Here is a 24,372-nt window from a genome sequence, read left to right as displayed (position 1 = left end):
AGAACTGCTCAGACTTCCATGTCACTGTGTGATTTAGGGAAAAGTTCTGGGGAATAAAAGCTGCTGCTATTTGACACCCCTTTAAAGGCACAAGGCAGCCAGGGTTGGAATGGGTCACTGGGAAAGCACAGGCAGAAAGTAAAAAATTCTTTATGCTGTGCCTTGACATCATTACAGAGTCCCATAGCACCTCTGAATAAATAATAATAATAATAATAATAATAATAATAATAATAATAATAATAATGCTAGTACAACCTGGAATAGTGGAAGGTGTCCCTGCTCCTGGCAGGGGTTGGGATAAGATGATCTTTTATGTCCTCCCCAACCCAAAGAATTCTAGGACTCTGTGATTAAAAAATACCAATAATTAAGTAATATCTGCCTAAGGAACAGCTTCAATTAGCTGTCACCTCACTACTGAGACTTCTGGCTGAATGACACGATGCCTCCAATGGATTTATGGATAAATAATCCAAAATTCCTGTGGGTTTGGGATGCTGGTTGAATGGATTTGCAGTGGGATGGCACCAGGGAGCCCAGACCAGCGCTGAGGCCACATTAGGGCCACAAATCAGAGCTAAATATTGATCAGAAATCAATAAATAAGCCCTGAAATTCCTCTTCAGAGATTTTTTTTTTTCCCTCCTAAGCACTTGGAATGTCCCTTTGCTAGCACAAGTCCTGCAGAGCCCAGGGGCATTCCCTCAGGCTCAGCAGCTGCAGCTGCTTAGGGAACAACCTTGGGAGCAGGCTTTGGATCTTTCCTGGCAGATTCCTGACATCGTTATTCAGGATGAACTGCAAAACCATAGGTTCAGAGTTCTGGGAATGGCAGGAAACTCCTGGCACTCGTGTTTTGTTTGACAAAGCTGTTTTAAAGTTACTTTTGGGAGCTCGGCTCATCCAAGTTTCGAAACGCAGAGGGGGAACAAAAAAAAGGTGAAATACTTTTGAAGAGCAGTCACGAGGGATGAGACCACACGTGCTGAAGGTTGCCTGCTCTCTCAGAGGAGAACAGCCCCAGAAAAATCCCTAACCTCCTGGAGCTGCAGGGGTCTCACCCACCCTTACCCACCTCTCCTTGGGCATGGAGCTCCAGGCAGGGAGGTTGGCATGGAAGGATGGGCAGCTCCAGCCCACACATCGGCAGCTGCTCTGCCCTGAGAGATCCCAGAGCCTGTGGCTGATGGTCTGAGGGGACCTGGGAGGCCATGGATGGGGCTGGAGCACATCCCATCCTCATCCATGTCCCACACACTGCTGGGAAGATGGACACTAGGGCAAAGGGAAGAGACTTCCTTTAAGAGCTCGGCCACACCCTTCAGGATTTTGTCCAAATCCCTCCTAGCTGGGAGGGAATATTCAGAATTTAAGGCCCATTTATGCACGTTCTGGTTAGACTTGAGAATGTTGTCCAGCCCTAAATTGTGAAAATTCAGATTCTGTTGTTCTGGAAAGCAACATCCCAACCCTTCCTCGGTGTCAGGACACTGCAAATACAGCTTTGAACTCTTCCAAACTGATAGAAAAACCTGTAATATTGAACCCCACAAAATGACTTTCAGCCCATTTTATCTCTCCCTAACTCTCCCCTGCTTTCCTTTATTTTCTGGAGTCACAGCTTTATTTCTGCTCCTCCCTCCCCTCTCCTTCCTCCTAACATTTAATTTGTCTTCTGTGCCTCAAATAGTTCTTTCTTCTGGTGACCTAATATTTCAACCTTAAGCATGATGAGAAACAGACTTCACAAACCTGACACTTGAATTAAAAGTGAAACACATGCCTCAGCACAAGTTAATTAAAAATAATACCTGTAATGTTAGCTTGTTTAAGCTATTATTTGACCAGCAATTTGCACCCATTAATAAATGGAGTCCACAATTGCTGCAAAAATAACAGCAAGCTCGAAGTCACCAAAATTAACTGGTTTATTTCTCTTTTTACTTCACAGATAAAAAGATCTCCCTCATAGGAGGGGGCAGCCAGGGGGGATCCCAGAGAACAGGATGAGAAGAAACAGCCTCAAGTTGTGCCAGGAAAAGTTTAGGTTGGATATTGGGAAAATTTTTTCATGGAAATGGTGATCAGGCACTGGAAAACTGGGGTGGTGGTGGAGTCCCCATCCCTGCAGGGATTCAAAAATCCCTGTGGATGTGGCACTTGGGGACACGGGGCAGTGGTGGCCTGGGCGGTGCTGGGGGTGCTTGGACTCGATCTTTTCCAAGCTAAACAAACCTATGGATCAGTGAAATTCCAGAAACTTGAAGAAAACGCAGCGGATTTTCCTCAAGAACCTCCCAGGGTAGGAACACTGAGCTCTCCTCAGCAGTTTGGGATTGTTGGGTTTAGGAGCATCACAAACCCGAGCTGGGGGTGAACCCAAACCCATTTGGAGCAGTTGGTCTCACTGAATTACTTGCCCAAGCTTCACAACTGTGAAAACATTGGAAGCTCACAAAAATTGCAGCTCCATCATAAATCCCAGCCCCTGCCACACAAATTCCTCAGCTGGGAATTGCCAGAGCTTTAAAGGGCATCCCCACCGATAGCAAACTGGAAACTGTGGAAAAAGATCCTTGTGGAGATAGGAAACTCCTTCTTAAAACAACAAACACCGGTGAAAATTGGCTCCAGTGGAAATGCAGAGCTGCCCTCGTGGAAATGGGATAAGGCACGGAGAGAGAACCTGTTTGTTTTCCTTAAAAACCTTTCCCCCCTCTCCGGAGGCTGCACAGACCTGAGAGAAGCAGCCACACTCCAGGAACCACCCTGGGACCAAACCATGAGGTAGGGTTGGAATATTCAGCATTTAGGGCCAAATTATTCTCATTTTGGTTAGACTTGAGAAGGATGCCCAGCCCTAAATTCTGAAAATCCCACTTTGAGGAAAGGATTGTGAAAAAATGGCAGTTTTCTACTCAAAAATGGGAAAAATCCCTTCCAAAATTTCAGTTTCTGGGAAGGAAAGAAAAAAAAAAAGTCAAAACAAACCCAGCCAATCACTGCCTCTTTTTCATGTTAGCCCAAAAAAGTGAATATGTTCCAACACCACTTCCATTCTGTTTTCTGGCAGCAGCACTAAAAGAATTATTAAGTATATTCTAAACCCTTTTTTTTGTTTGTTTTTTGTTGTTGGAAACATCTAATTTTTCAAGGCCCACCAGTTTGAAACTCCACAGGTTTAAATTGTTTGTCTGAGCAACTCAAGGAAAAGCCCAGACTGCAGTAAACGTCTAAAACTCTGTCCCTTCACAGCTTTTTTATAGCCAGTAATTGGTACTCAAGGTGAAAAAACCCACTTTTCATCCCTCACAACAAGCACCTTTTAAAATCCATGTGGCTGAAAATATGCAAATTTTTCTGGACCTAGGTTTTAGGATACGGAATTTATTGATATTTCCCAACACATAAAACAATTCCAAATGCTTTATGTAGTTGTATTTTATTATTTCAGTGTGCCAGCAATTGAGAGTACGAACCCCCTCGAGGTTTGCATTAGAAGGAATTATGTTAATGTGCCACTGGGAATGGATCACAGCTTTTTAAGGCATTTTACACATGATTATTGGGGTGCTTTGATGCAAATTAAAGCATGTCTGCCAGACTTCCTACCTGTGCCACCAACATTTCAGCTGCAAATCTGAAATTAATTGGTATTGATAAGCTCAAATGCACGATATGGCTGATATTAATGCATTCTTCCACTAGAAAAATATTATTTAAGATAACAGACTTGTTTCTAGAACCTTGTTTTAAAAAACACTTGAGCAGTTGCACTGGAACAGATTTGAAAGCTGGGTTTTATCTCAGAGTAGGTGAAATTCTCAGATCAATACTCACTCTTATCGTGGCCGTGTAATATAAAGCATGGATTTTGTAGCTGCATCATAAAAAAATTTGAGGATTAAGCCAAACATCATTTAAAAAGCAGGCACACCCCCCCATCTATGCAGCAGAGCCATTTAGAGTTGGAAATCAAAGGAAACTCTGACATTCCTACCCTGCTGCTCCTTTGATCCAGCCAAGGAACTTTATTTTGGCAAGACCACGATTGCCTGTTTTGTCTGCAATGCCAAGCATGGAGTAACAATCCACGTTATTCATGGAAAAAATACCCAGTTGAAGCCCAGGGAGTTCCTCTGGTTTATCCCCACAGGGCTGAGACTGGATCTGAAACATTCACAGCTCCTGATGCCCCAAACTACTCCCAGTGCAAAGCAAAGCTCCCCAGAGCCTTTCCTCACATCTAGCGTTGCTGGAATAATATTTTCTCTCATTATGTCCTGCTCCTTTCCCAGTCTCCAAAAGATGGGAACATTCCTGGAAAGACAAATCCTCATCTGATATTCCTGGGCAACCCATTGTGGAGGAAAAGCTGACGCCACCAAATTTCAAATGAATGCTGAAAAATTACCACGGGGACCAAAAGTCAGACGAGGAGATTTCCAAAAATTATCAGAGCTGCCCACAGTGAAAAAGTGGTTTTATGATGCTTTCAAGTGCAAGATGAAGAGTTTCTGCTGTAATTCATATTTGTTTCTCACAAGAAATGGAAATGGTGAAACTGTCACAGGTAACACAGAGTTAAAGGCATTTATTTATCATTTAAATGCAACAAACCAGTTTCTGTTCCAAAAGTAGCTAAAGGAGACATTAGAGAGGAATTGCTAAAGCCAAGTCTTTTAAACACAGGCAGGTTGAGGCAATTTCCATCCCAGAACTGTAGAAGAAACCTCTCCATGATCTCTGTGGGCTGTTGTGTGCTGCCCACACTCACACGCATCCTGGGAAAACCCAGATCACTGTTGGTCTTACACCACCCAAGCCAAACCAGTGGGATGGCTGGAATGAAGCCCAAAAAAGCCAGGATTTGGGGTGGTGACTGAACAAGGGGCAATTCCCAGGAGCTGATGCAGAAGAGACCTCTCAGAGTCACTTCGGCAGAGTCAAGAGCTGGGCTGTGAAGGGAAGAGTGGTTGCACATTTAGGATCCTAAAGGAGCATCTGACCCCACGCGCGAGCACGTTCAGAAGTTAAAGGCAGATAAAATCAACATGACATGTTTTTTTTCCTCAAAGATGTGCCCCAGTTAATTGAAAATCAGAACTGAGCCATACTCAAAGAGAGAAGCTCCATGGAGGTGGGGACTGCAATGGTCACTTCTCACTTTCAGCCCTCCAAATCTCTAAACCAGCTGGGAGCCCTGAAAGGGGACTGGCTTGCAAAGTGCTCTTTGGGCAGAACTGTGGCAAAAGAACGTGTCCATTCATCTGGAGCAAAACCAGGAAGGAGAGAAAATTTATTTGTTGAAAGTAAATTCGCCGACACAAGAAATTTGGCTGGAGAACTAGGTGAAGGTAACATTTGTGATTCATTTTTTGCTGAGCGCTGCTCTTGGCTGGCTCAGGCACCAATAACAGCATCCAAATAGCAGCTCAGATGATAAGTGCTTTCCTTCCTCACCCAGGTAACCACACATGTTTTCCTGTTAACAAGATCAATAAACTTGACACACTCAGAAATGGATGATTAACTCCTTTTACAGTATTTGAGGTGGCCCGGGGTTATTGCTTTGAACAGCCAGAGCTGGAACGTCAGGAGTGGTTTTAATTATCAGGATAAATAATGTAACACCTTATAATCTTCTCCCTTGCACTGCAGGACTTTGTGATGGAGCTGCACACACTGGGAGTGAGCAGTAACTACACACAGGTTAGTTGAGCAGTGACTTTGTCCTTGTAGGAAAATTCATTCCCAAAGTTTTACACTCTGTTGAAGTCACAAAAGCCCCTTGGGTCACTACAGATTTATTCCCACTTTTAATGTTTTTACCAGGTTGAATAAACACTTGCCCCAAATCCAGCTCTCCTGAAGGCTGCAGAAGCCTGGACTAAAAGCTAAAGTTGAGCTTGGGATGAGTTCAAATTGAAAAAGAATAGGTTTAGATGTGATATTGGGAAGGAATTCTTCCCTGTGAGGATGAGGAGGCCGTGGAACAGGTGCTCAGAGCAGCTGTTCCTGCCCCTGGATCCCTGGAAGTGCCCAAGGCTGGGCTGGAGCACCCTGGGGTAGCGGGAGCTGCCCCTGCCCAGGGAATGAGCTTTAAGATCCCTTCCAACCCAAACCATTCCAGGACTGTGTGAGGGAAGGAAGCTCTGCAGCTGGGACAGACATGTCCAGGGACAAGCCAAGGTCCAGCACCCAGCTCTGGATCCCAGCCTGGGATGTCTCCTCAGGCAAGAAGCAAAGGCTCAGCACCGAGCCCGTCTGAAGAGGGAGGAGAATCCCAAGGCGCCCACGGAAAGAAAGGATTTACAGACAGACAAAAACGACTTTTCATGTGGGCGAAAGAACGCCAAGGACAGGAAACAAATCCATCCCACAGAGCCACAGACGCCGCCTCTCCCCCTGCCAGTGCCCTGTGCTTGCAAGGCTGCAATTATTCTCATTATTCCTACTTTTTGTTCTCCTGAATAATTCCTACCACAAGCAACCGGAGCTTTCGCTACTGCGATGTTTGAAATGTTTCATTCATTTTCCAGCCCACTGGTAGAGAGGTTGGCAGATAAACCAAAAAACCTGCTTGAAGCTGTGCCCAGAGCTGAGCTTTGGATCTGATGAACCTCCAGCAGATCCCTCCTTCCCTCGGTTCCCCATCAACACAAAATAAAAAAAGCAGAAGAGGATTTGTTTAAGGAATATCAGCAACAGCTGGGCACGAAAGTAAAAGAACAAAATGAGACAGAGATTGAGATTTGCCCAACAAGATTTCACTGCTGGCTTGTGTGGGAGATTTTACTGCGACCACAGAAACATTAGAGGCCTTTAAATAGGATTTCCCCTCATAATTATATTCATTATGGCACAGGGGAACCTCGTGTACCTTGGAGGTGACCTCAGATATTATAAGTGGGCTCTGAAATATGTGATGTGAGTAGTTCTTTATCCCACCCTTCCACCCAGCCATTCCCAAAGCCCAGAGAAGTTCTGGAGCAGCATTGGGCCACCAGACTCTGCAGGGTTTGAAATAAAACAAGGACTTTGGAACCCACTTGTTCCACGTGAGAGATGTTTCATTTTCTCTTTCAGAAATTTGTAATTAAATCACAATTTCATTTGTCAGTTTTCTGACTCAGTCACGTTGAACTCAGGACAGCCAGACACCATTTTACACCATGAGCAGCCAGATTATAGAATTATTTCCCTTCCTCCCTCCTCCACCTGCAGCCATTTCCACACTTCCCCAGGAGTGAAACATTGGGCAATAGAGGCAGTGGGGAACCAGAGAAACTCAAGTTATGTGTTCTCCTGCAGCACTGACTCCTTGGAATGGTTCTGAGCCCACCACAGGTTGGTGGGGAGGGAAATCAAGGACCTTAGTTTCAAAGAACTAAACTTTTTGTTGTATTTTATTTTTTAACTGCTTAAGGTAGACCAGTGAACTCCCAAAACTGAATAGAAAGCTCCCAAAGCCTGGGGCTGAGGTGTATTTTCCACTGTAAAGTACAAGCCTTGTCCCCAAAACAACACTTCCCACCTCTATTTTAGCAACTCTGCAATGGAAGACCACTGAAGAAGGAACTGGGTTGGATTTGTACACAAATAAAACAACAGTAATAAAAATAATATAAAATAAAAATAAAAAATTAAAGCAGTAATTTTCCTGTGCCGTCTCAAGCATAACAAAAATCAGGTTTAATCTCACATGAAAATTAGAGACTCTCTAAAACATTGGTTTTGATTTGTCCTCTCTGAGCACACAACACACATTCAGGCCAAGTCCTTCCAAAGCCAGGCTCTGCTGAGCCAGGATTGAAACCTGACCCAGGCCAGGATGGCTGAAATCCATTGTCACTGGAATATTGTCAGATCTTTCCTCACAGCCTTCAGGCTCAAAGAAATCCCTCTAAACCACTTAAAATGTCCTTCTGATTAGAGCTGAACGAGAAAATTTTTTTTATTAAAACTGTCTTAAAGAGCAAACATCGCCTCCTGAAGCACTGGAATGCTTCACAAAAACCCAGTGGTTTGGCCCAAAGTGCTGCTGCAAGATTTTAGCAGCTCCACGAGGGATTTTGGGGTTGGCTTCAAAAGAGCTGTTACCTGGAATGACCACATAAAATATGGGAAAAGCAGATTATGCCTCTGCTGCTCTGAAGCACAGCCAGCATCTCCCTGCTCTCTGCTGGGTGAGGGGCTGTGCAATTTCTATTTTCTGAGACAAATGCCTGATGGCCCCAGGCAATAAAAGCAAAGTTTGGAAGCTCAGAATCTTTAATCAAATCCAATAGTTTTGTTTCGAAGCAGACTTAGCCGCAGCCTTAATGTGGAGTTTAGGAACACAGGTCCCCTGTCCTGGGGGGGATGAACTCCAACCCAAATTCTGCAGGGAGAGCAGTGGGAAAAAGGCCTCTGGGTGACATTAAGGCATTAATGGGAACAATATTTGTCAGGTTTGACTGTTTGGTTTAACTCACAAGACTGGGTTTATTATTAGTCAGACCCACGCCGCCAACTGGGTTTAATGATATTTATTATTTTTTACAACAGTTGAAGAATATCTCTGTGAACGCAACGGAGGAAATGATCAGCAGAAATAATGCAACTTTCTAGCCTTTCCTGATTTATTTTTTGCCTTTTCTGTTGTAAAAAACTCCAAAATTTTCCTCATTTTGCTTCTATTTAAATAAATCAGGAAAACAGGCACAGAGTCTGTAACTCAGGGAAAAATTATGTCATCACAGGATTTCTTTAGTGCTGTGGAAAGACTGATAACTGAGATATTCAATCAGAGAAAGGAAAATTTATCCCATATCTGCACTTCACTTATCAGTCCCCTTGGAATCACAGATTTATAAAGGTTGGGGAAAATCACTGAGTCCAGTGAATAACAAGGACTCTATGAGGGATTTGAGAATTTCCTGGATCTAGGGTTAAAAAAGGCAATAAGGTCTTGCTATATATATAAATATGAATATATATAAAGCCATTGACATATAAATAAAGGCAATAAAGATAGAATGACAGCATAAATGCCTCTTTCAGTGTTATCCTCACTCCCAGCTCCCTCCCGGTCTCCAGGATCTGGCCACAAATCCCACATGCCAGCCCAGGGAATACTGACTGTGCAACGGCTTGGGTGGAAGTCTGATGGAAATATAAGTCCCAAACTCCTGAAATCCTGACTGGAGTGTTCCACTTCCACCCCAAACATTTATTCCCATTTGTAGCTGCTCTGGGTGATCCTGCACGGAAGGAAAACCAAGCCAGCTCTTCAATAGCACATTGTCTTTTCTTTGTGCTCCCGGGGCCCAAGTTGTAATGCACTTCACTCCCTTCTCCCTCCCTCCTTAAAATAATATTGACACCTCTGTAATTAATTTGTTCTCAGATAATTCAGCTCAGTCTCCTCGCTGCCTGGGCCTTTCCCCTGTGCCACGTGTGGCCAGGAGGGTTTTCAGGAGGGGTTTCTGTTTGCACTGCCTGCAGATAAGGGAACACTTCGGCTGAAATCTGCAGGAAAAGTTATCAGACACCCTTTTAAAAGTCAAAAGCACTTTCTAAGGTCAATCTTTCACCCAGCTCCAGGCCCATTTCTTTTCTGTAGGCTCACCACAGCATAACAAAATACAATTTAAGGCACTTCATGGCAGAGTCTGTGGCTGTTTGCAGCTCTGCTCAGATGGGAACTGGCAGGTGATGCAGGGCCAGAGCAGACAGGAACATTTTGGGAAGGAATTCCTGGCTGGAAAGGTGGGCAGGACCTCCCACAGGGTGCCCAGAGAAGCTGAGGCTGCCCCTGCATCCCTGGAAGTGCCCAAGGTCAGGTTGGAGCAGCCTGGGACAGTGAAAGGTGTCCCTGCCATGGCAGGGGTGGCACAGGATGAACTTCAAGGTCCTTTCCACCCCACCCTGTGATTCCACTCTCTTCTCTGTTTCAGGTCACTCCTGCAATAATTTGGGCTGATTCCCCCAGACCAGGTGCCCAGTGGCCCTTCAGCTGCACCAGCTCCAGTCCAGGCCCCTCAAACACACCTTAAATCTTGCTTTGGCTAAGCTTCCCCCAAGTCTGGGAGACGAGGGGAGGTAAAGAGGCAAAGGACCCTGGAATTCCCAGATAAGGTGTATATTTAGCTACTTAAGTACCCTGAGGTCGATAAAACACCCCGGAACAGGCTCTGTAGCCAATTCACTTCATATAAGACACAACTGTGGCTTCCTAAATTCTGCATCACATTCACCCAGACGTTTCCAGCTCTTTTTTGCTCGCTGAGTAAAATCCAAGAAAAAAAACCCAAACCTGTGCACCCTCAGCAGATACCTCATTGTCCCCAGTGCCAGAGCAGGACAATCCAGGGAAAAGGTGAGACAGTGGCACGAGAGATAAGTGTGCAGCAGATCAAAGAGCTGTGGAGAGGACAAGGCCAGCTCTTCCTGGGAACATTCCCATTCCACCCTGGCCTGCTCCCAGCAGATAACCTGCCTGAGCCCCTGGTAACTGAGGGAGGATTACTTTCCCTGGGATGAAGTCATGCAGCAGGACGTAACATGGTTTGTGTCAGCATCAGCCACTCAGTCTCCAACCTTGCACCACGTGGGACTTTTTTTTTTTTCCCCCCAAAAAAATATATTTATATTGGCTTCTGCATGGAATATCCCACTTCAGGGTTGTGTCTCAGGTCCCACAGGCAGTAGGAACGAGCTGTTGCACCAGCACACAGTGGGACTGTAAAAGATCCCACAGCAAAACACCTGGGAATTGTGTCCAGTCCTCGCTCACAATTTCCATCACTGAACAGCAGGAGGGAGTTTCTGTGCCAGACACAAAATGTGGGACAGGCTGGAATTCCAAGATTCCAGGAGTCAAACCTGGCACCCAGAGTGCAGGGACGTCACTCTCAGGATGCTGCTGCAGCAGAGAATTTGTTCTGGCTTCTTGATTGGCATTTTTTTCTTCTCTAAATTTGACCTTCTATGGCCAAAAGAGGAAAGTCTCTGTGTTCCTCTTGGAAATCCACAATCACACACGTAGTTGGCCAAGCCTCACCTGGATGCTGGCCAGTGCTTACACATTTTCTTGTTGCAGGAATCATGCTGGCACACAGAGCCACTGTACAAAAGATCTGTTTTACTAAAAAACCCAGATGTGTTTAGCTGAAAGTGGAAAAAAAAAAAATTAAAAAGAATCTCAATCACTGAAAGGGACGGGAAAATCCTGGGGGGTTTGTGGTTTCACAAGCCTTGCAAGTTATTTCTGGGAATCACAAACCCCATTTCATTTTATGAATCAGATGCTCCTTAAAATTACAGTCCTCTTGTCTCCTCTTTTCCCCTCTCCTCCTTCCCAGTGGTTAAATAAAGAACAAAACAATGCCATATTTAGGATATTTATATATAGAAGAGGCTCCATGAAGAACAAAAGGACTGTTCCAGAGGACTGTTGGCACCAGCATGTACATACTCCACTTGGGAATATATCCCTGCCATACATATCCAGGTTAAACCTCTTCAAAACAAGCTCACAACACAATAAATAATAAATACAGAACATTTTCCTGTACTCCTCCCACTGGAGTCCACTCCAGCAGGGTTTTTCCAGCTCATTTTTACACCAGCCCGTGTAAATTGGCATATTCCTTTTCATTCTCACTACAGCTCTTGTGGAAGTTCTTGTTCCACCACCTCTAATTTCAGTGATTTGTGCCCAGGATTTCTCCTGCAGTGGGTAAAGTCTGGGAAAAGCACAAAGCCAAGGCTCCAGGTAATGGGAACAATGGAGAACGAGACCAAAAGAACAAAAAGAGTGGGCACAGAACCATTTCCCAGGCCAAAGCATCTCTTATTGTTACATTAATTTCTCTCATCTGCAGGAATCTGCCGTGCTCTGACCTCGCTCTGTTCTGGTTCTGATCTCTGCAGTCACACCTGAGCTGAAGACACACATTTCTGTGTCCTCAAGGGACCATGAGGGATAAAAAATGAGTTTCAAAGGGATGTGGAGCGCAGGAACTTCAAAAGCAATGTTAAAAATCTTGGGTTTTGGGGACGTTTTGAGAAGCAATGTGGAAAGTCCTGGTTTAGTGGGAGGTGTCCATGGCAGGGGTTGGAATTAGGTGATCTTTGAGGTCCTTCCCAACCCAAACCCTTCTGGGATTCTGTGCTAAAATTTGTGTGCACGGTACACAGACACAGAGCAATGCACTAATATGTGAGTGAGCCACCAGAATGATCTCCCCAAAATTCTTCAGTCGAGCCAATTTGAATTCAGAAATCCATGGAGATACATCAGCTGAGGGTGGCTTTTTCCAGCCAGAGCTCCCTGACCCCTCTGCCCCTGCCAGGCTGCTGTGGAGGTGCCCTTGACACCATCCATGCTGTGGAAACCATTCCAGAAGCTGGAGAGCCTGGAGCTGCCTCTTGGGGACACATCCAGATGTGAAACATCAGCATTCACACCCTCCCCACATCCCCTGAGCTGCCTGGAGCTGCCCTGCATCTGCAGCACACCCAAAGATAAAATGATTTATTCACAAAGCACGAGTGGGGCTTTTTTATTGTTGTTTTTTGGTTTTTGTTTTTTAACAAAAGAAGATTCTCACGGCTAAGTCAGAACAGCAGAGCAGGATCATGGAAGGTGATTCCAAGGGTTTTACAGCTGGTCCAACAGGGCAGAGTTAAAGGAAGGATGTTCAGGGCTGCCCACCCTTGTGTTCCTGGTGTCCTTAGGGACAGCACTGCTGCCTTTGCTTCAGACTGATTTCCAAATCAGACTTTTGGCTCTGAGACTGCTTAGGGGAAGCAGCAAAAATTTCACACATGAATTATTGTTATCTATCCCTGCCCGTCTCCTTTCACAGAAATCACCATTAAACATTTCCATTCACGCTTGGCCCCTCTGTTTTCCTGCCATCACATCAGGGCACAGCTCTGCACCTATAAATTATGGAAGGAAAAGTGCTGAGTGTGTGGATATTTTTAAAAACACCACCCTCAAATGAAACCTGTAAACGAACAGAACCTTCCACTCACGGGTGACTGATAAAGACAAGGGAAAAGCAGGCCCAGGAATTTGCCATCCGTTTTGTTCTGAATTTTATGACTCAGCTTCCAGACTATTCCCAAGGAAAGTGTTTTCCCCAGAGGGAGGATGATGAGGGAGGTCAACCAGGTGCTTCCTCTCTCACCCTGGAGCTTGAAAACTGGCACTGATGGGCTTGGTTTTCACAGAAAAAATTAAAAAGCAGAAAAATTAATTTCATAGCTACAAATTCATTTTTCGATGTGTACAGGGAGAAGACTGCATGTGAGTGAGTCACACAATCCAATCCCCAGGATATTCTTTCATGGAAGAAACAGCAAACACAAAGTACCAGAATTTGAGGTAATTTCCTCTCCTGCATTTCACAGCATGCGACTGAAGTGTGATTAAATAACTTTTTTGGTCACAAAACTTTTTAAGGCATAACTACAAAATCAACTATTAAAGAGAACATCTCCCTTTCTTTTTACCTTTTCACATCCTCTGTGTGTATTTTAACTGGTATTTTTTTTTTTTTTTTTGAAAGTGGGCAAAACCCCACCAAAATCCTGCCAGAAAGAAAAAATGGGCAAAAAAGGTTCACAAATGTATTTTGTTTCAAAAAGTGAGGCAATCCTGAGTGCCTAGACATGTGAAATTCCAGCCCAGCTCTCTGCTTTCTGTGCTCACACTGTTCTCATGTGTGTTCTGATCTCCAAGGATGTCTTGTTTAATCCCACAAATTTCAGAAACCCCAAACTAGGTGGGAGCAGCACAAAATCCCCATTTTCTCACCTCATTCATTAGGTCTCCAAAATGCTGGCGAGCCCAACAGCCCCCAAATCCCACAGCACCAGGAAACTTTCCACCCCAGAACCCCACAATCACCAAACAGGGCAGAAATGCCAGCAAAGGGCTCCCCTTCCAAAACAAACCCCAGGATTCCACATCAGGCACCTTCACAAGGGAAGATAAAACCACATTTTAGGCTGTTCCATTAGAGGGCATCCTACAACATCCTTTTGTGGTCAGATGCTTCTCCTCTTTTATATCCTCTGCAATAATTCATGGAAGCTCTTCCATAAGGAGCCAGGAACATTCACATTCCCGGGTTTTTGTAACCCTTGTAATTGCATTAATTGCACGAATGGATTAATTTTCTGGTTTAGTTGGTTCTGTGTTTCCCTCCCCTCACCAGGAGAGGTGGATTTTCAGTATTTTTCCACAATGTGAGATGCAAATAACCTGGACCCAGCAGCACAAAACTTGATTCCAAACCTCAGGACAGCTGGAGATCACACTTGAGAGCAATAAGGCACAGCAAAGGTGAGCAGGTTTGATCACGGATTTTGAAATTAGAGACAGAAGTGAATTTTCTCAAAAAGTGCCCAAGACAGAAGCTCCACTGCCAAAATACAACGTGGGAAGTGCTCAGACCCTGCCGCAGGAGCCAAACCTGAGCTCCAGGACACACAAACAACCACTGCTCCCACCCACCTACTCAATCTTTAAATCCTCAGGTTTCAGGCAGTTTATTAATGCAGGTACAGAGAGACAGACACAGTTTACGACCCTTAAAATCAGCAAGAAGCCCCTGGGTAGTAAAATCTGCTTGTAGTGATAAATATTTTCCAGATTGGGCTGTGACATGGATGAAGTACCTGTAGGTGCACTGAAATCACTACACAGACTGAAGGCACCAGAAGATCTAAGGATAATAATATTGGAAATTAAGAAGTCTGGGGTAAGAAATAGGAGTTGACACGATAACATGAAAATACAACTGCGAGACAGATAACTCAGTTATAATAAATTACCATCCTATCTGACTTAAAAAGCAGAATGTAAGAGTGCTCCTGTCACACCAAATGACAAATGAACTTCTGACTGCTGAAATGCAAGATTAATGAACCCACAGAAGAGACATGAAAGGACTTACGAGGATCCTGGGCTTGCTGTTGGCGGGGGACCTGGAAAAGTGACAGAAGAAAAAGAGCAGGATGAGTTACGGCGAGGTAGCAAGCAGGAAGCTTTTGAAAACCTTTTAAAAAGATAAAAGCACCAGTCTGTGGTGTTGGCTGTGGTTTATGGAGTTGAACAGAGGAGTGACAGTCCCTCAGCACCAAAGACAAGTCTGCATTGGCTGCAGAACGTGACACGAGGACAATAAACAGGTGAGCAACTCACCTTCCTCTTGAAACTGCTTTAGCAGAACATCTAATGATTAATTTCTTATCAGAAATCAGAAAACACGGGAGATTCAGGAAAAAAAAGGCAATGAAACTCATCACATCCATCATTCCTTGTGCGTTATTTGTCCGGTTCCAAAGAGGATTAACCAGGACTGTGTGCAAATATCTTCATCTCAGTGAATTATTTCCCCCTGACCGTGGAGGAGGAGAAGACACACAAAACCTGTTTCTTGTTTGGAATCTTCTGAGTGGTAAGATCAGCTTTGAAGGCAGTTATCTCAATATAAACTTGGAAGAATGAGTGCTTATTTTCCCTGACAGGTATATATATGTGTCTCATTTCAGGCCCTCAGCCTGCAGTGCCAGCTGAAATTTCTCACTCACCAGACACAGAGGTCACTCAGAATGAAGGAGTTTTTCTCCTCTGCTCTGAATCTACCCAGATACCACATTAATGGGGGCTCAGCCTGGAGAAAAGGAGGTTCAGGGGGAACTTCTGGGTCTCCACAGCTCCCTGACAGGAGGGGACAGCCGGGGGGATTTGGGATCTGCTCCCAGGGAACAGGGACAGGAGGAGAGGGAACAGCTTCAAGCTGTTCCAGGGGAGGTTTAGATTGGATACTGGGAAAATTTCTCCTCCAAAAGCATTGAAACTGTCTGCCCAAGGCAGTAGTAGAGTCACCATCCCTACAACTGCTCCAAAAACATGGATGTGGCACTTGGGATACGGTTTAATGGTGAACATTGGTGCTGGGTGCTGGTTGGACTTGGTGATCTTAAAGGCCTTTTCCAAGCTGAACATTCCATGATTCTATGAAAACACAGCTGTTCCCACACTCCATGGATCCAGTTGGGAAATCTGGGGGTGGGGTTACAAGGGCAGAGATCCCAGCCCTGCAGGACAGAGAACAGGCTCTGACATCTCTCAGGGGTGTCCCATGGCCCCTCAGCTCCCTGGGACCATTTCTCCAAGCTCCATCCCAAGGAATGTTTCTGCCCTGCCATCCTAACAGCCTCTCTGGGAAGCAGAGTTCCAGCCAGCTCATGGATTCCTGGGCTCTCTGCACAATCTGGGTTCAACAAACAAATTTAACAAATCAGTAACGTTAAACAATAAGTTTAACAAATTTGCCTTTTCCAAGCCGAACAATCCCACCACTCCGCTACATCAGTGCGCTGCTTTCCCCTGAATAAACACTTCCTCCTAAGCAAGAGCTGGAAGAGTTTAAGAGGAGACCACTCACCAAACTTGACAAAGAGCACGCCAGTGGTGGACACGGTCCTCCTGCCATTGGTGGCCACGCACTGGAAGTAGCCGGTGTCGGTGGTGTCCAGGTTGCGGATGCGCAGGCGGGAGCCGTAGGGAGTGGCTCGGAAGGAGATCCTGCGGGGCTCCTGCACCACGGGAGCGTCGTTCTTCAGCCACCTCACTGTGGGAGGGGGGTTCCCAGACACCTTGCAGTGAAGCTCTGCAGTCTGGCCCAGGGTGGTGGTGATGTTGTTCATGGGTTCGTCCAGAGTCAGGAAATAATCTGGGGTTGGAGAGAAAAGGAGGGGAATGAAGGACTCCAGACCAGGGAATGTCATTGTGGAGAAAGCTCCTGCTTGGCTTTGGAAAAGACACAGAGGTTGATATCAGGGTTCCCTCTGCTGTTTCAACATCTCCTATTTGGCTTCATTTTCAGAAAAAAAACCACTGCTGCTCTTTTTTCTTTTCTTTTGCCTAACCAATAAATACAAAAAACATCCCAGCACTCCAGTTGTTCATTTCGATGCTGACCTGCCTCTGCTCGTGCCAGAATCCACCAAATACAGGATGATATGAAAGGAATCATTCAGAAGTGATAATCCTGTTACCCAGAGAAGCTGTGGCTGCCCCTGGATCCCTGGAATGTCCAAGGCCAGGTTGGACACTGGGGCTTGGAGCAGCCTGGGAGGGTGGGAGGTGTCCCTGCCATGGCAGGGGGTGGGATGGGATGAGATTTAAGGTCTCTTCCAACCCAAACCATTCCAGGATTCTGTGATCCTGTCTCCAAACCATATTTAGTGACTCACAGGCAGAACAGATAGTGTGTTATCCATGATTTTGTAAGCACCAGCAGCAGAGATGAGGAATAAGGATCATGTCTGGGAAAGGAGACTTTATTCCCACTCTGTATTTCCGTGGCTAAGAGTACTGAAGATTACTTCCAATCTGAAATAGGGCTCGTGATTGAAAAATCAAATTAAATTAAAATGACGAGGATTCATCTCTCTTAGTCCATTCCTGAGCACTGCCTTCTGTCAAGGACTATTTCACTGGGCATTCTTCAGGAAGAGGCCCATTACCAGTTCACTGTATTCACCATTTCATTAAATCTCTTAAAGGCAGAGAGGGAGATGGATTTGGGATGGGGAATGGAATCCTCAGGCTTTTATCTCCTTGTCAGAGGTTCAAACCAAACAGTGGTTGTTAATGCCCAGAGCCATCATCAGCTGCTGGCTGTCCCAGCAGGGTAGCCAAGGAATGAGAAATCCCAACTGGATCTGGCTCCTGAACTCTCAGAGCCAAACCAGGAGGTCAAGAAAAGCCAGAACCATTCAGTGAATTTGGAATCACAGAATTATTTGGGTTGGAAGGGACCTTGGAGTTCATCCAGTTCCACCCCCTCCCATAGGCAGGGACATCTTCCACTACCCCAGGTTGCTCCAAGCCCAGTCCAACCTGGCCTTGGACACTTCCAGGGATGGGAAATCCCCAAACTGGAGCTGTGCTGCTTGTGCTCCATCACTCTCAAGTCCATCTGCTGTTAACTCCAGCAGAAAACCTTCCTAAAAGTGTGAAAAAACCCTCCAGCATGTTCCAAACCAGCTCAGCCACCCAACCTGCCTAAGTAAGCCACTTCCCTAATTATTCCCTGTAATCTTGGCTTGCCCAGCTCCTCCCTTCATTATGGTTTGTGGAGAGCAGTATCTCTTGCCTTTGTTTTTAATCTGTTTAGCACACCACTTACCCTGTGTTTGCACAGCACTTTGAACAAGGCGTCCCTGTCCTCACCTGGTCCCAGGAGCCATTTGGGACAAACATTTGGCACCGAGGCACTGCCCACAGATAATTTTTTTTCCATGTATTTTTTCAATTCAGTTCTAATGTGCAGGTGTGAAACTGTGCTTCTCTCAGGGAACAAGGGACGGGAGGAGAGGGAACGGCCTCGAGTTGCACCAGGGGAGGTTTAGATTGGCTATCAGGGATAAAAATCTCATTGCAAGAGTTGTAAAGCATTGAAACAGACTGAAACACACAGGGTAGTGGTGGAGTCACCATCCCTGGAAATGTTCCAAAAACATGGATGTGGCACTTGGAGATGTGGTTTAGTGGTGAACGCGGTGCTGGTTGGACTTGGTGATCTTAAAGGCCTTTTCCAAGCTGAACATTCCATGATTCTATGAAAACACAGCTGCTCCCACACTCCATGGATCCAGTTGGGAAATCTGGGGGTGGGGTTACAAGGGCAGAGATCCCAGCCCTGCAGGACAGAGAACAGGCTCTGACATCTCTCAGGGGTGTCCCATGGCTCCTCAGCTCCCTGGGACCATTTCTCCAAGCTCCATCCCAAGGAATGTTTCTGCCCTGCCATCCTAACAGCCTCTCTGGGAAGCAGAGTTCCAGCCAGCTCATGGATTCCTGGGCTCTCTGCACAATCTGGGTTTAATAAAGCCCCACTAATAGCCTGGGACCGGAGAACCGCAGTTAATTACCCAACGTAACATTTCTGTACCGCAGCCATTTATATCATTCCTGATAATGTTCCCGAGGCTGCTTCAGACATCTCCAGCCTAACAGGGACAGAAAGGGCTCTGGGATGGGCTGCCTGACAAACAGCACAGTGAACAGAATGTTTGAAAGGTGCTGAGGAATACAGCAGAGGCAAATAAAGGAGTGAGGATGTAGGGCAGGTTTCCAAAGGCTGGAAGAGGATCCTGAAGTATCAATAGAAATCGTAAGTCAGTGAAAAAGTGTGGCTGCAACTTCTCTGTGACTACCAACTCAAGAGGCCCCAGGAGCTGCTGACTCCTCCACCTTCCTCCATGAGCTACCGCAGAAACACGAAAACAAATTCATCTGCTAAATTCACCCTAGATTAGACCTCAAATCCATAATACTCAAATTTAGCATCTGAATCATAAAGCAGTTCAAGCAGCTCACCTGAGATGAGATTTAAACAGGGCAGGTTTGAAGCCATTGGGAGCTCTGGGAGATGTTTCTCACAGGCAAAACAGTTTTGGAATTGAAAATTAACTCCCCAAAAACCTTGTATTGATCCTGAGGCACACAAAATTATGAGCATCCCTTCCCTGGTGTGCACCAAACTCATCCATTGCTGCCCTTGCCCGGCGTGGAGAGAAGCCCAGTTGTATTTTTATTGTGCCTGTCACCTTCCAAAGCCCATCAAAGGAGAAATTTTTCCCTGTGAGGATGGCCAGGCCCTGGCACAGAAGCTGTGGCTGCCCTGGGTCCCTGAAAGTGTCCAAGGCCAGGCTGGAGCAACCTGGGCTAATGGAATGTGTCCCTTGGCAGGGATGGAATGGGATGAGCTTAGAGGTCCCTTCCAATTCAAAGCATTTCACCATAATTCATCTGACCCTCCCCTGCCATCCAGGAGCTCTCCCGATGGATTTGACTCCCTCTGACCTACAGAACCATTTCATAGAGAAAAGGATGGTTTTTGTGTACTGGGAACGATCCAGTCTGGTGGCACTGGCCTTTGGAAAGTCTGAGTTTAATCCTGGCTCAGAGCAGCTTTGGGTGAATCAGCTCAGTTGTGATTTTTAGAAGAGCCAAAGGGAAGTAGACACCCAAAGCCAATCAAAGCTCACATGGGATTTGTGCAACTAAGGCCTTTTAAAAACAGCCTTAAATCTTTTGGCTCGGTGTCTCCAGCCATAAAGTGAGGATAATAATCCCTCTTACATCATGGGGAGGCTGCTATGTACATTAATGAGATAATGCTCATAAAGCACTTTGAAGGTGAAAAGTGCTATGCTGGGATAAGCACTGTTATTACATTTTAAGTTAAATCTCAGGGTTTCGAGCACAGAACAAAAGCTGGTCCATATTTTAGAGTAGCAGTCTATAAAAACATTTGGGAAACATTTTAATTTACAGAAGTACAGGAGAATAGCCTGAAAGAGTTCTAAATAAAATTTAGCCCACCTATAATTTAATAATAGTCAAACTGATTTTTTTTAATTTGTAAAAACAATTTACTGCTGGGCCTAGACCCCGAATGCCAAGTTTCAGCCCACAGAGAGTTTTTTTTTTAATGGCTGAGTTATAAACCCTTGAAAAATGCTGACAGCCCCTTTACTAGAGCAGCACTAGCGGGTGCCCTATAATGAACTTTTAAATGACTTGAGATAATATCTGGAAAGCCAAGCCTGAAATATATTTCTGGGTTTGAGCCATTGCCAAGGCAAACACAACACATCATAAGTCATCCTCATGATTCTGAGCGCATAAATTGGAGACACTGCATATAAAACCCAAATATTAGGCATCCTTCATGGCCAAATTTTGTGCTGGTTTGATGTTACAGAACAGCAACAGCTGTGCAAGGACGAAATGTAGAGTGTTGCGTGTCTCCGAAAAAGAAAAGTTCTGTATTTCCACAGATCTGCCTTGACATTGTTAAATAGGAGCCTGCCCAGTCCTAATAAATCCTCCACTATTCTACTGCTTTTAAGTGGAACCCAGGTGGCTTTCAAAATAAAAGCTCGTCCTGGCCAGCCAAGGAATGTTAATCTGCTCTGTGAGCACATGGTTACCCTATCTTAAATTACCAAAGAGGCATCTTAAGCAGTAACACCCTCCTGGCCTGCAGGAGGATTTTGGTGGCCACAGTGAGACCTTTTCCCCCCAGCACTGTGTGCGCTGCATGTTTCTGATTTCACAAGGTGTTTAAAGCATGATGGGGATGCAGGATTAGACCCTGGAAGGGTCATTTTATGAGAGGAGTTGTAGTTTCTTTTATCCTCCTCTTTCTGCCCTTCTGATCTTTCACAATATTCAAAGAAAAGCTAAAATTAAAGTCTCTGCTCAAGCCTAAACCAGCTTTAATCCAGGTGCACAGGAGAGCCTGGTGAGCCAAGTTCCTTCCATTACAGATGGGGAACAACACAGGTCTCTGCAAACATCTCCAGACCTTTCCTCAAGCAGCTGTGGGAACACCTTTTCCAGCTGCTGGCCTGGAGAAGCTGTTTAATTCTGGATTTGAAGATTCAAACCTGCACTGCAGCACAGAAAGCAGAACCTGACTGGCTAGAGTAAGGCTCTGGGACACCAATATTCCAGTGCTTATTGCATTTATGGAATCCTGGAATGGTTTGAGCTGGGAGGGACCTCAGTGACCAGCTCATTCCAAACCCTTTCACCAGACCAGGCTGATCAAGCCTCATCCTTGAATTCTGTTTGTGAACTGAAAGGTTTGGCAGCTCCCTGGCTCTTTGTCACTGCACACGCTGAAAAAATGCCCAAAAGTGGCTCAGGGAAAGCTGCATTTTCATTCATTCAGAGCCTTGGATTATCCACGAGTCCAGTGTGGTGCCACTCCTGGACGTGCTCCATACTCGCAAAAATTGGCACCACCAGTGAGCTCAGTGCACTGGAAATATTCCATATGGAACAGTTGTCTTTGGAGAAGGTCAACAACACCAGTCCAGCCAGACTGAAGGTGCTGGAGGGGCTTGCTGGATGCTCCATGAAAAGGAAGGAAGCTGCAGGATTTCTGATGGAAGTGTGGTCATACACATCCCCTGAGAGAAGGATTCACCATGGATCTGCCCAGAACTCACAAAGGAAGACAACTCCCCGTGGGTCTGGTCACCAGACCTTGTTATTAAAAGGGGTAAAAGAAAAACTCCCACTTGGAATTTCATTTATTTTAAATGAATAAACAAGAGGGACGACAGTGGGAGGGAAGAGATGCTGTGCTCAAGTAATGATCTGGCAACTCCTGAAGAATATCAGGATTAAAGAATCCAGATAATCACGTGGAAATATCCAGTGTCTGCAGTTTTGGGACAAAAGGAAACCTTCTACTGCCCAATTTACTTCCAATGGGTTTTCTCAGAGAAGTGCAGGAGTCAATTTGGGATGCACATGGAAGTTCTGTCCTGGACTTGCCCTTCCCAGGCCCTATCCAGAGGGTCCAGTGCCACCCAGGATAACTCACTGACCTCCACCAGATAGGGCACAGCTCGAGGCATGACGGCTTTTCAGATCTCCACTGTCACTGGGACTCTCAGAATTAATTTTTATATTCTGATACTTGGCAGCTTAGAGACAGCATGGGGCTTGTGCAGGGAAACCGGACTTCCAAAAATTTATCTGGAACCTGAATCCCACAGCTTTTGGATGGGAACTGGACAAATGACTGCCCTCCATGAACTCTTGAATGCATTTCAGAGTTGCTTCTGCCCTTCCTTTCATCAGACAGCTCTGAGGTTTAAGGGCAAATGTCTCAGAGGTCACTTTGAGGGGAAATGAAGCTTTGCTTTACTCAGGAACCAGTTTTATAGCCCAAGTAGGAAAGCTCAAAACTTTATCACAAAAAAAAAAAAAAAGTGATTTGGAATAGGTAAACAAATGTCCACATCCAGCTATAAAGCCAACTACTGAAAACCATCAAGGGATTTTGTTGTCACTTCAGAAGCTGCTCTGCAGTAAAGAGCCACAAAGAAAAACTCAAGCATTAAAGGGAGGGTGTATGGAAAGGTATGTGCCTCAAGATTAATGCTGTGGAGTCAAAGAAAAGCTGTTATTTCTGACATTTTGACATAGCATCACTTTAGGATCTGGTTCTTATTAGCCCTTTCTGTGCCTTTTATTTTTTTTTTTCAACCAAAAATGTCAGGAAATTTGGAACAGAAACGTACAATAAAACACGTCCCTTGACCCTCTGATCTATCAATCTTTCAAATAAACAAAGATAGCTGGATGAGCCAGGAAAAGGTTATTATATATAGTTACCTTATGTATAATGGTCAATATTCACTGCACACTCTCAGATTATATAAAGAATTCTATGTAAGTGAAGCTTTTTGTGGAAGGTTTTTACCATGAAAGCCCAAAGTTACTCAGGGTGGTTTCATTTTCAGGCTGCGTTCTGTGACCTTCGAATTTCACACCCTGTATTATTTATAAATGAGACATTCAAGAAACACAAATTCTCAAATAAAAACGTGCACTCTGTCAGTGGAAAAGCAAACAAAAGGAGCTAATGTACTGTGGCTAAAAAAATTTTCAAACAAAGTAGCAGTAATTTACTGCCCTGCTACTAACGGGACCCCACAAATCGAATCAGAACCCTGAGCCCCAACAGAGGAGCTTGATTTACCCCATATCCCCCAGATAATAAAGGAAACTAGAAAGGTAAATTGTGCATGAATGTGAAAGCTGTAATTCTTCCCTTTTCAGCACACGTATCGAATTCGCATCCAGTGATTTCAAAGGAGAATCTGGAATCTCTGAAGGACTGGGGCCAAAGGCAGGAGCCCTCGATCCACCTGGTTTTCCCCACATTTTGTTGTGTTTTTGTTGTTTGGGATGTAGTTTGCCTAAGAGTTAAAATCTCCCTGGGACATCACTGAGTTTTTCCCTCTAAGAACTCCCAGCCAGGTCCTTTCCCTGCCTGGAAGGACATGCCAAGGTGGCAGCTTCAGCCTGGATTTGTCAGTGAGGGCGAGCCAAAGGCTCCATGAGCAGCCTGGCTGCACCCTTGGATGTCCTGCAGACCTTCCACTGTCTGCATTTTCCTCCTGCTGTGCTGGAGCTCTTGTCCAGCCCTTCCAGGGAATGCTCTGCCCGCTCCAGGATCTCCAGGAAGTTCAGAACACGCAGTCCCAAACGCTGCAACTCTCCCATCCTTTGTTTGGACCCTCCACGGTCATTTTGTGCCATGATCCTTGAGTCATTCTGTGGAGGTGATCCTTGAGATGCCTTTGAGTGTAAAGGACAAATGCCAGCTGAATCTTCAGCTGTAAAATCCTGATTCCTGCTGCCAAGCTCTCCAGGGAATGTTTGTTCCAGGGAGCACGTTGGGACTGGGAAGTGCTGTTCCCCACAGAGGCTGTGGGGAGCTCAAAGCCTGCCCTTGGGATCGTGGATGTCTGGAAATGGAA

At 45.3% G+C, this 24,372-nt stretch overlaps 1 protein-coding gene across 1 annotated transcript in view; it reads right to left on the bottom strand.

The window, feature by feature from the left end:
* ROR1 (receptor tyrosine kinase like orphan receptor 1) overlaps window positions 1–24,372 on the bottom strand; it is a 147,701-nt gene that overhangs the window by 19,628 nt on the left and 103,701 nt on the right. Inside the window, exons 3-4 of the mRNA XM_062497948.1 lie at window positions 16,458–16,745; window positions 14,961–14,991 (exon numbers count right to left, since the gene is read on the bottom strand). Of these exons, the coding sequence (XP_062353932.1) occupies window positions 14,961–14,991; window positions 16,458–16,745 (319 nt within the window). The remainder of the gene's footprint in view (window positions 1–14,960; window positions 14,992–16,457; window positions 16,746–24,372) is intronic.

This window comes from Cinclus cinclus, chromosome 8 (genome assembly GCF_963662255.1).
Source record: "Cinclus cinclus chromosome 8, bCinCin1.1, whole genome shotgun sequence".
Taxonomy (NCBI): Eukaryota; Metazoa; Chordata; class Aves; order Passeriformes; family Cinclidae; genus Cinclus; species Cinclus cinclus.
The sequence above is the reverse complement of the archived record's forward strand: the minus strand, read 5'-3'. Positions and strand labels throughout refer to the sequence as shown.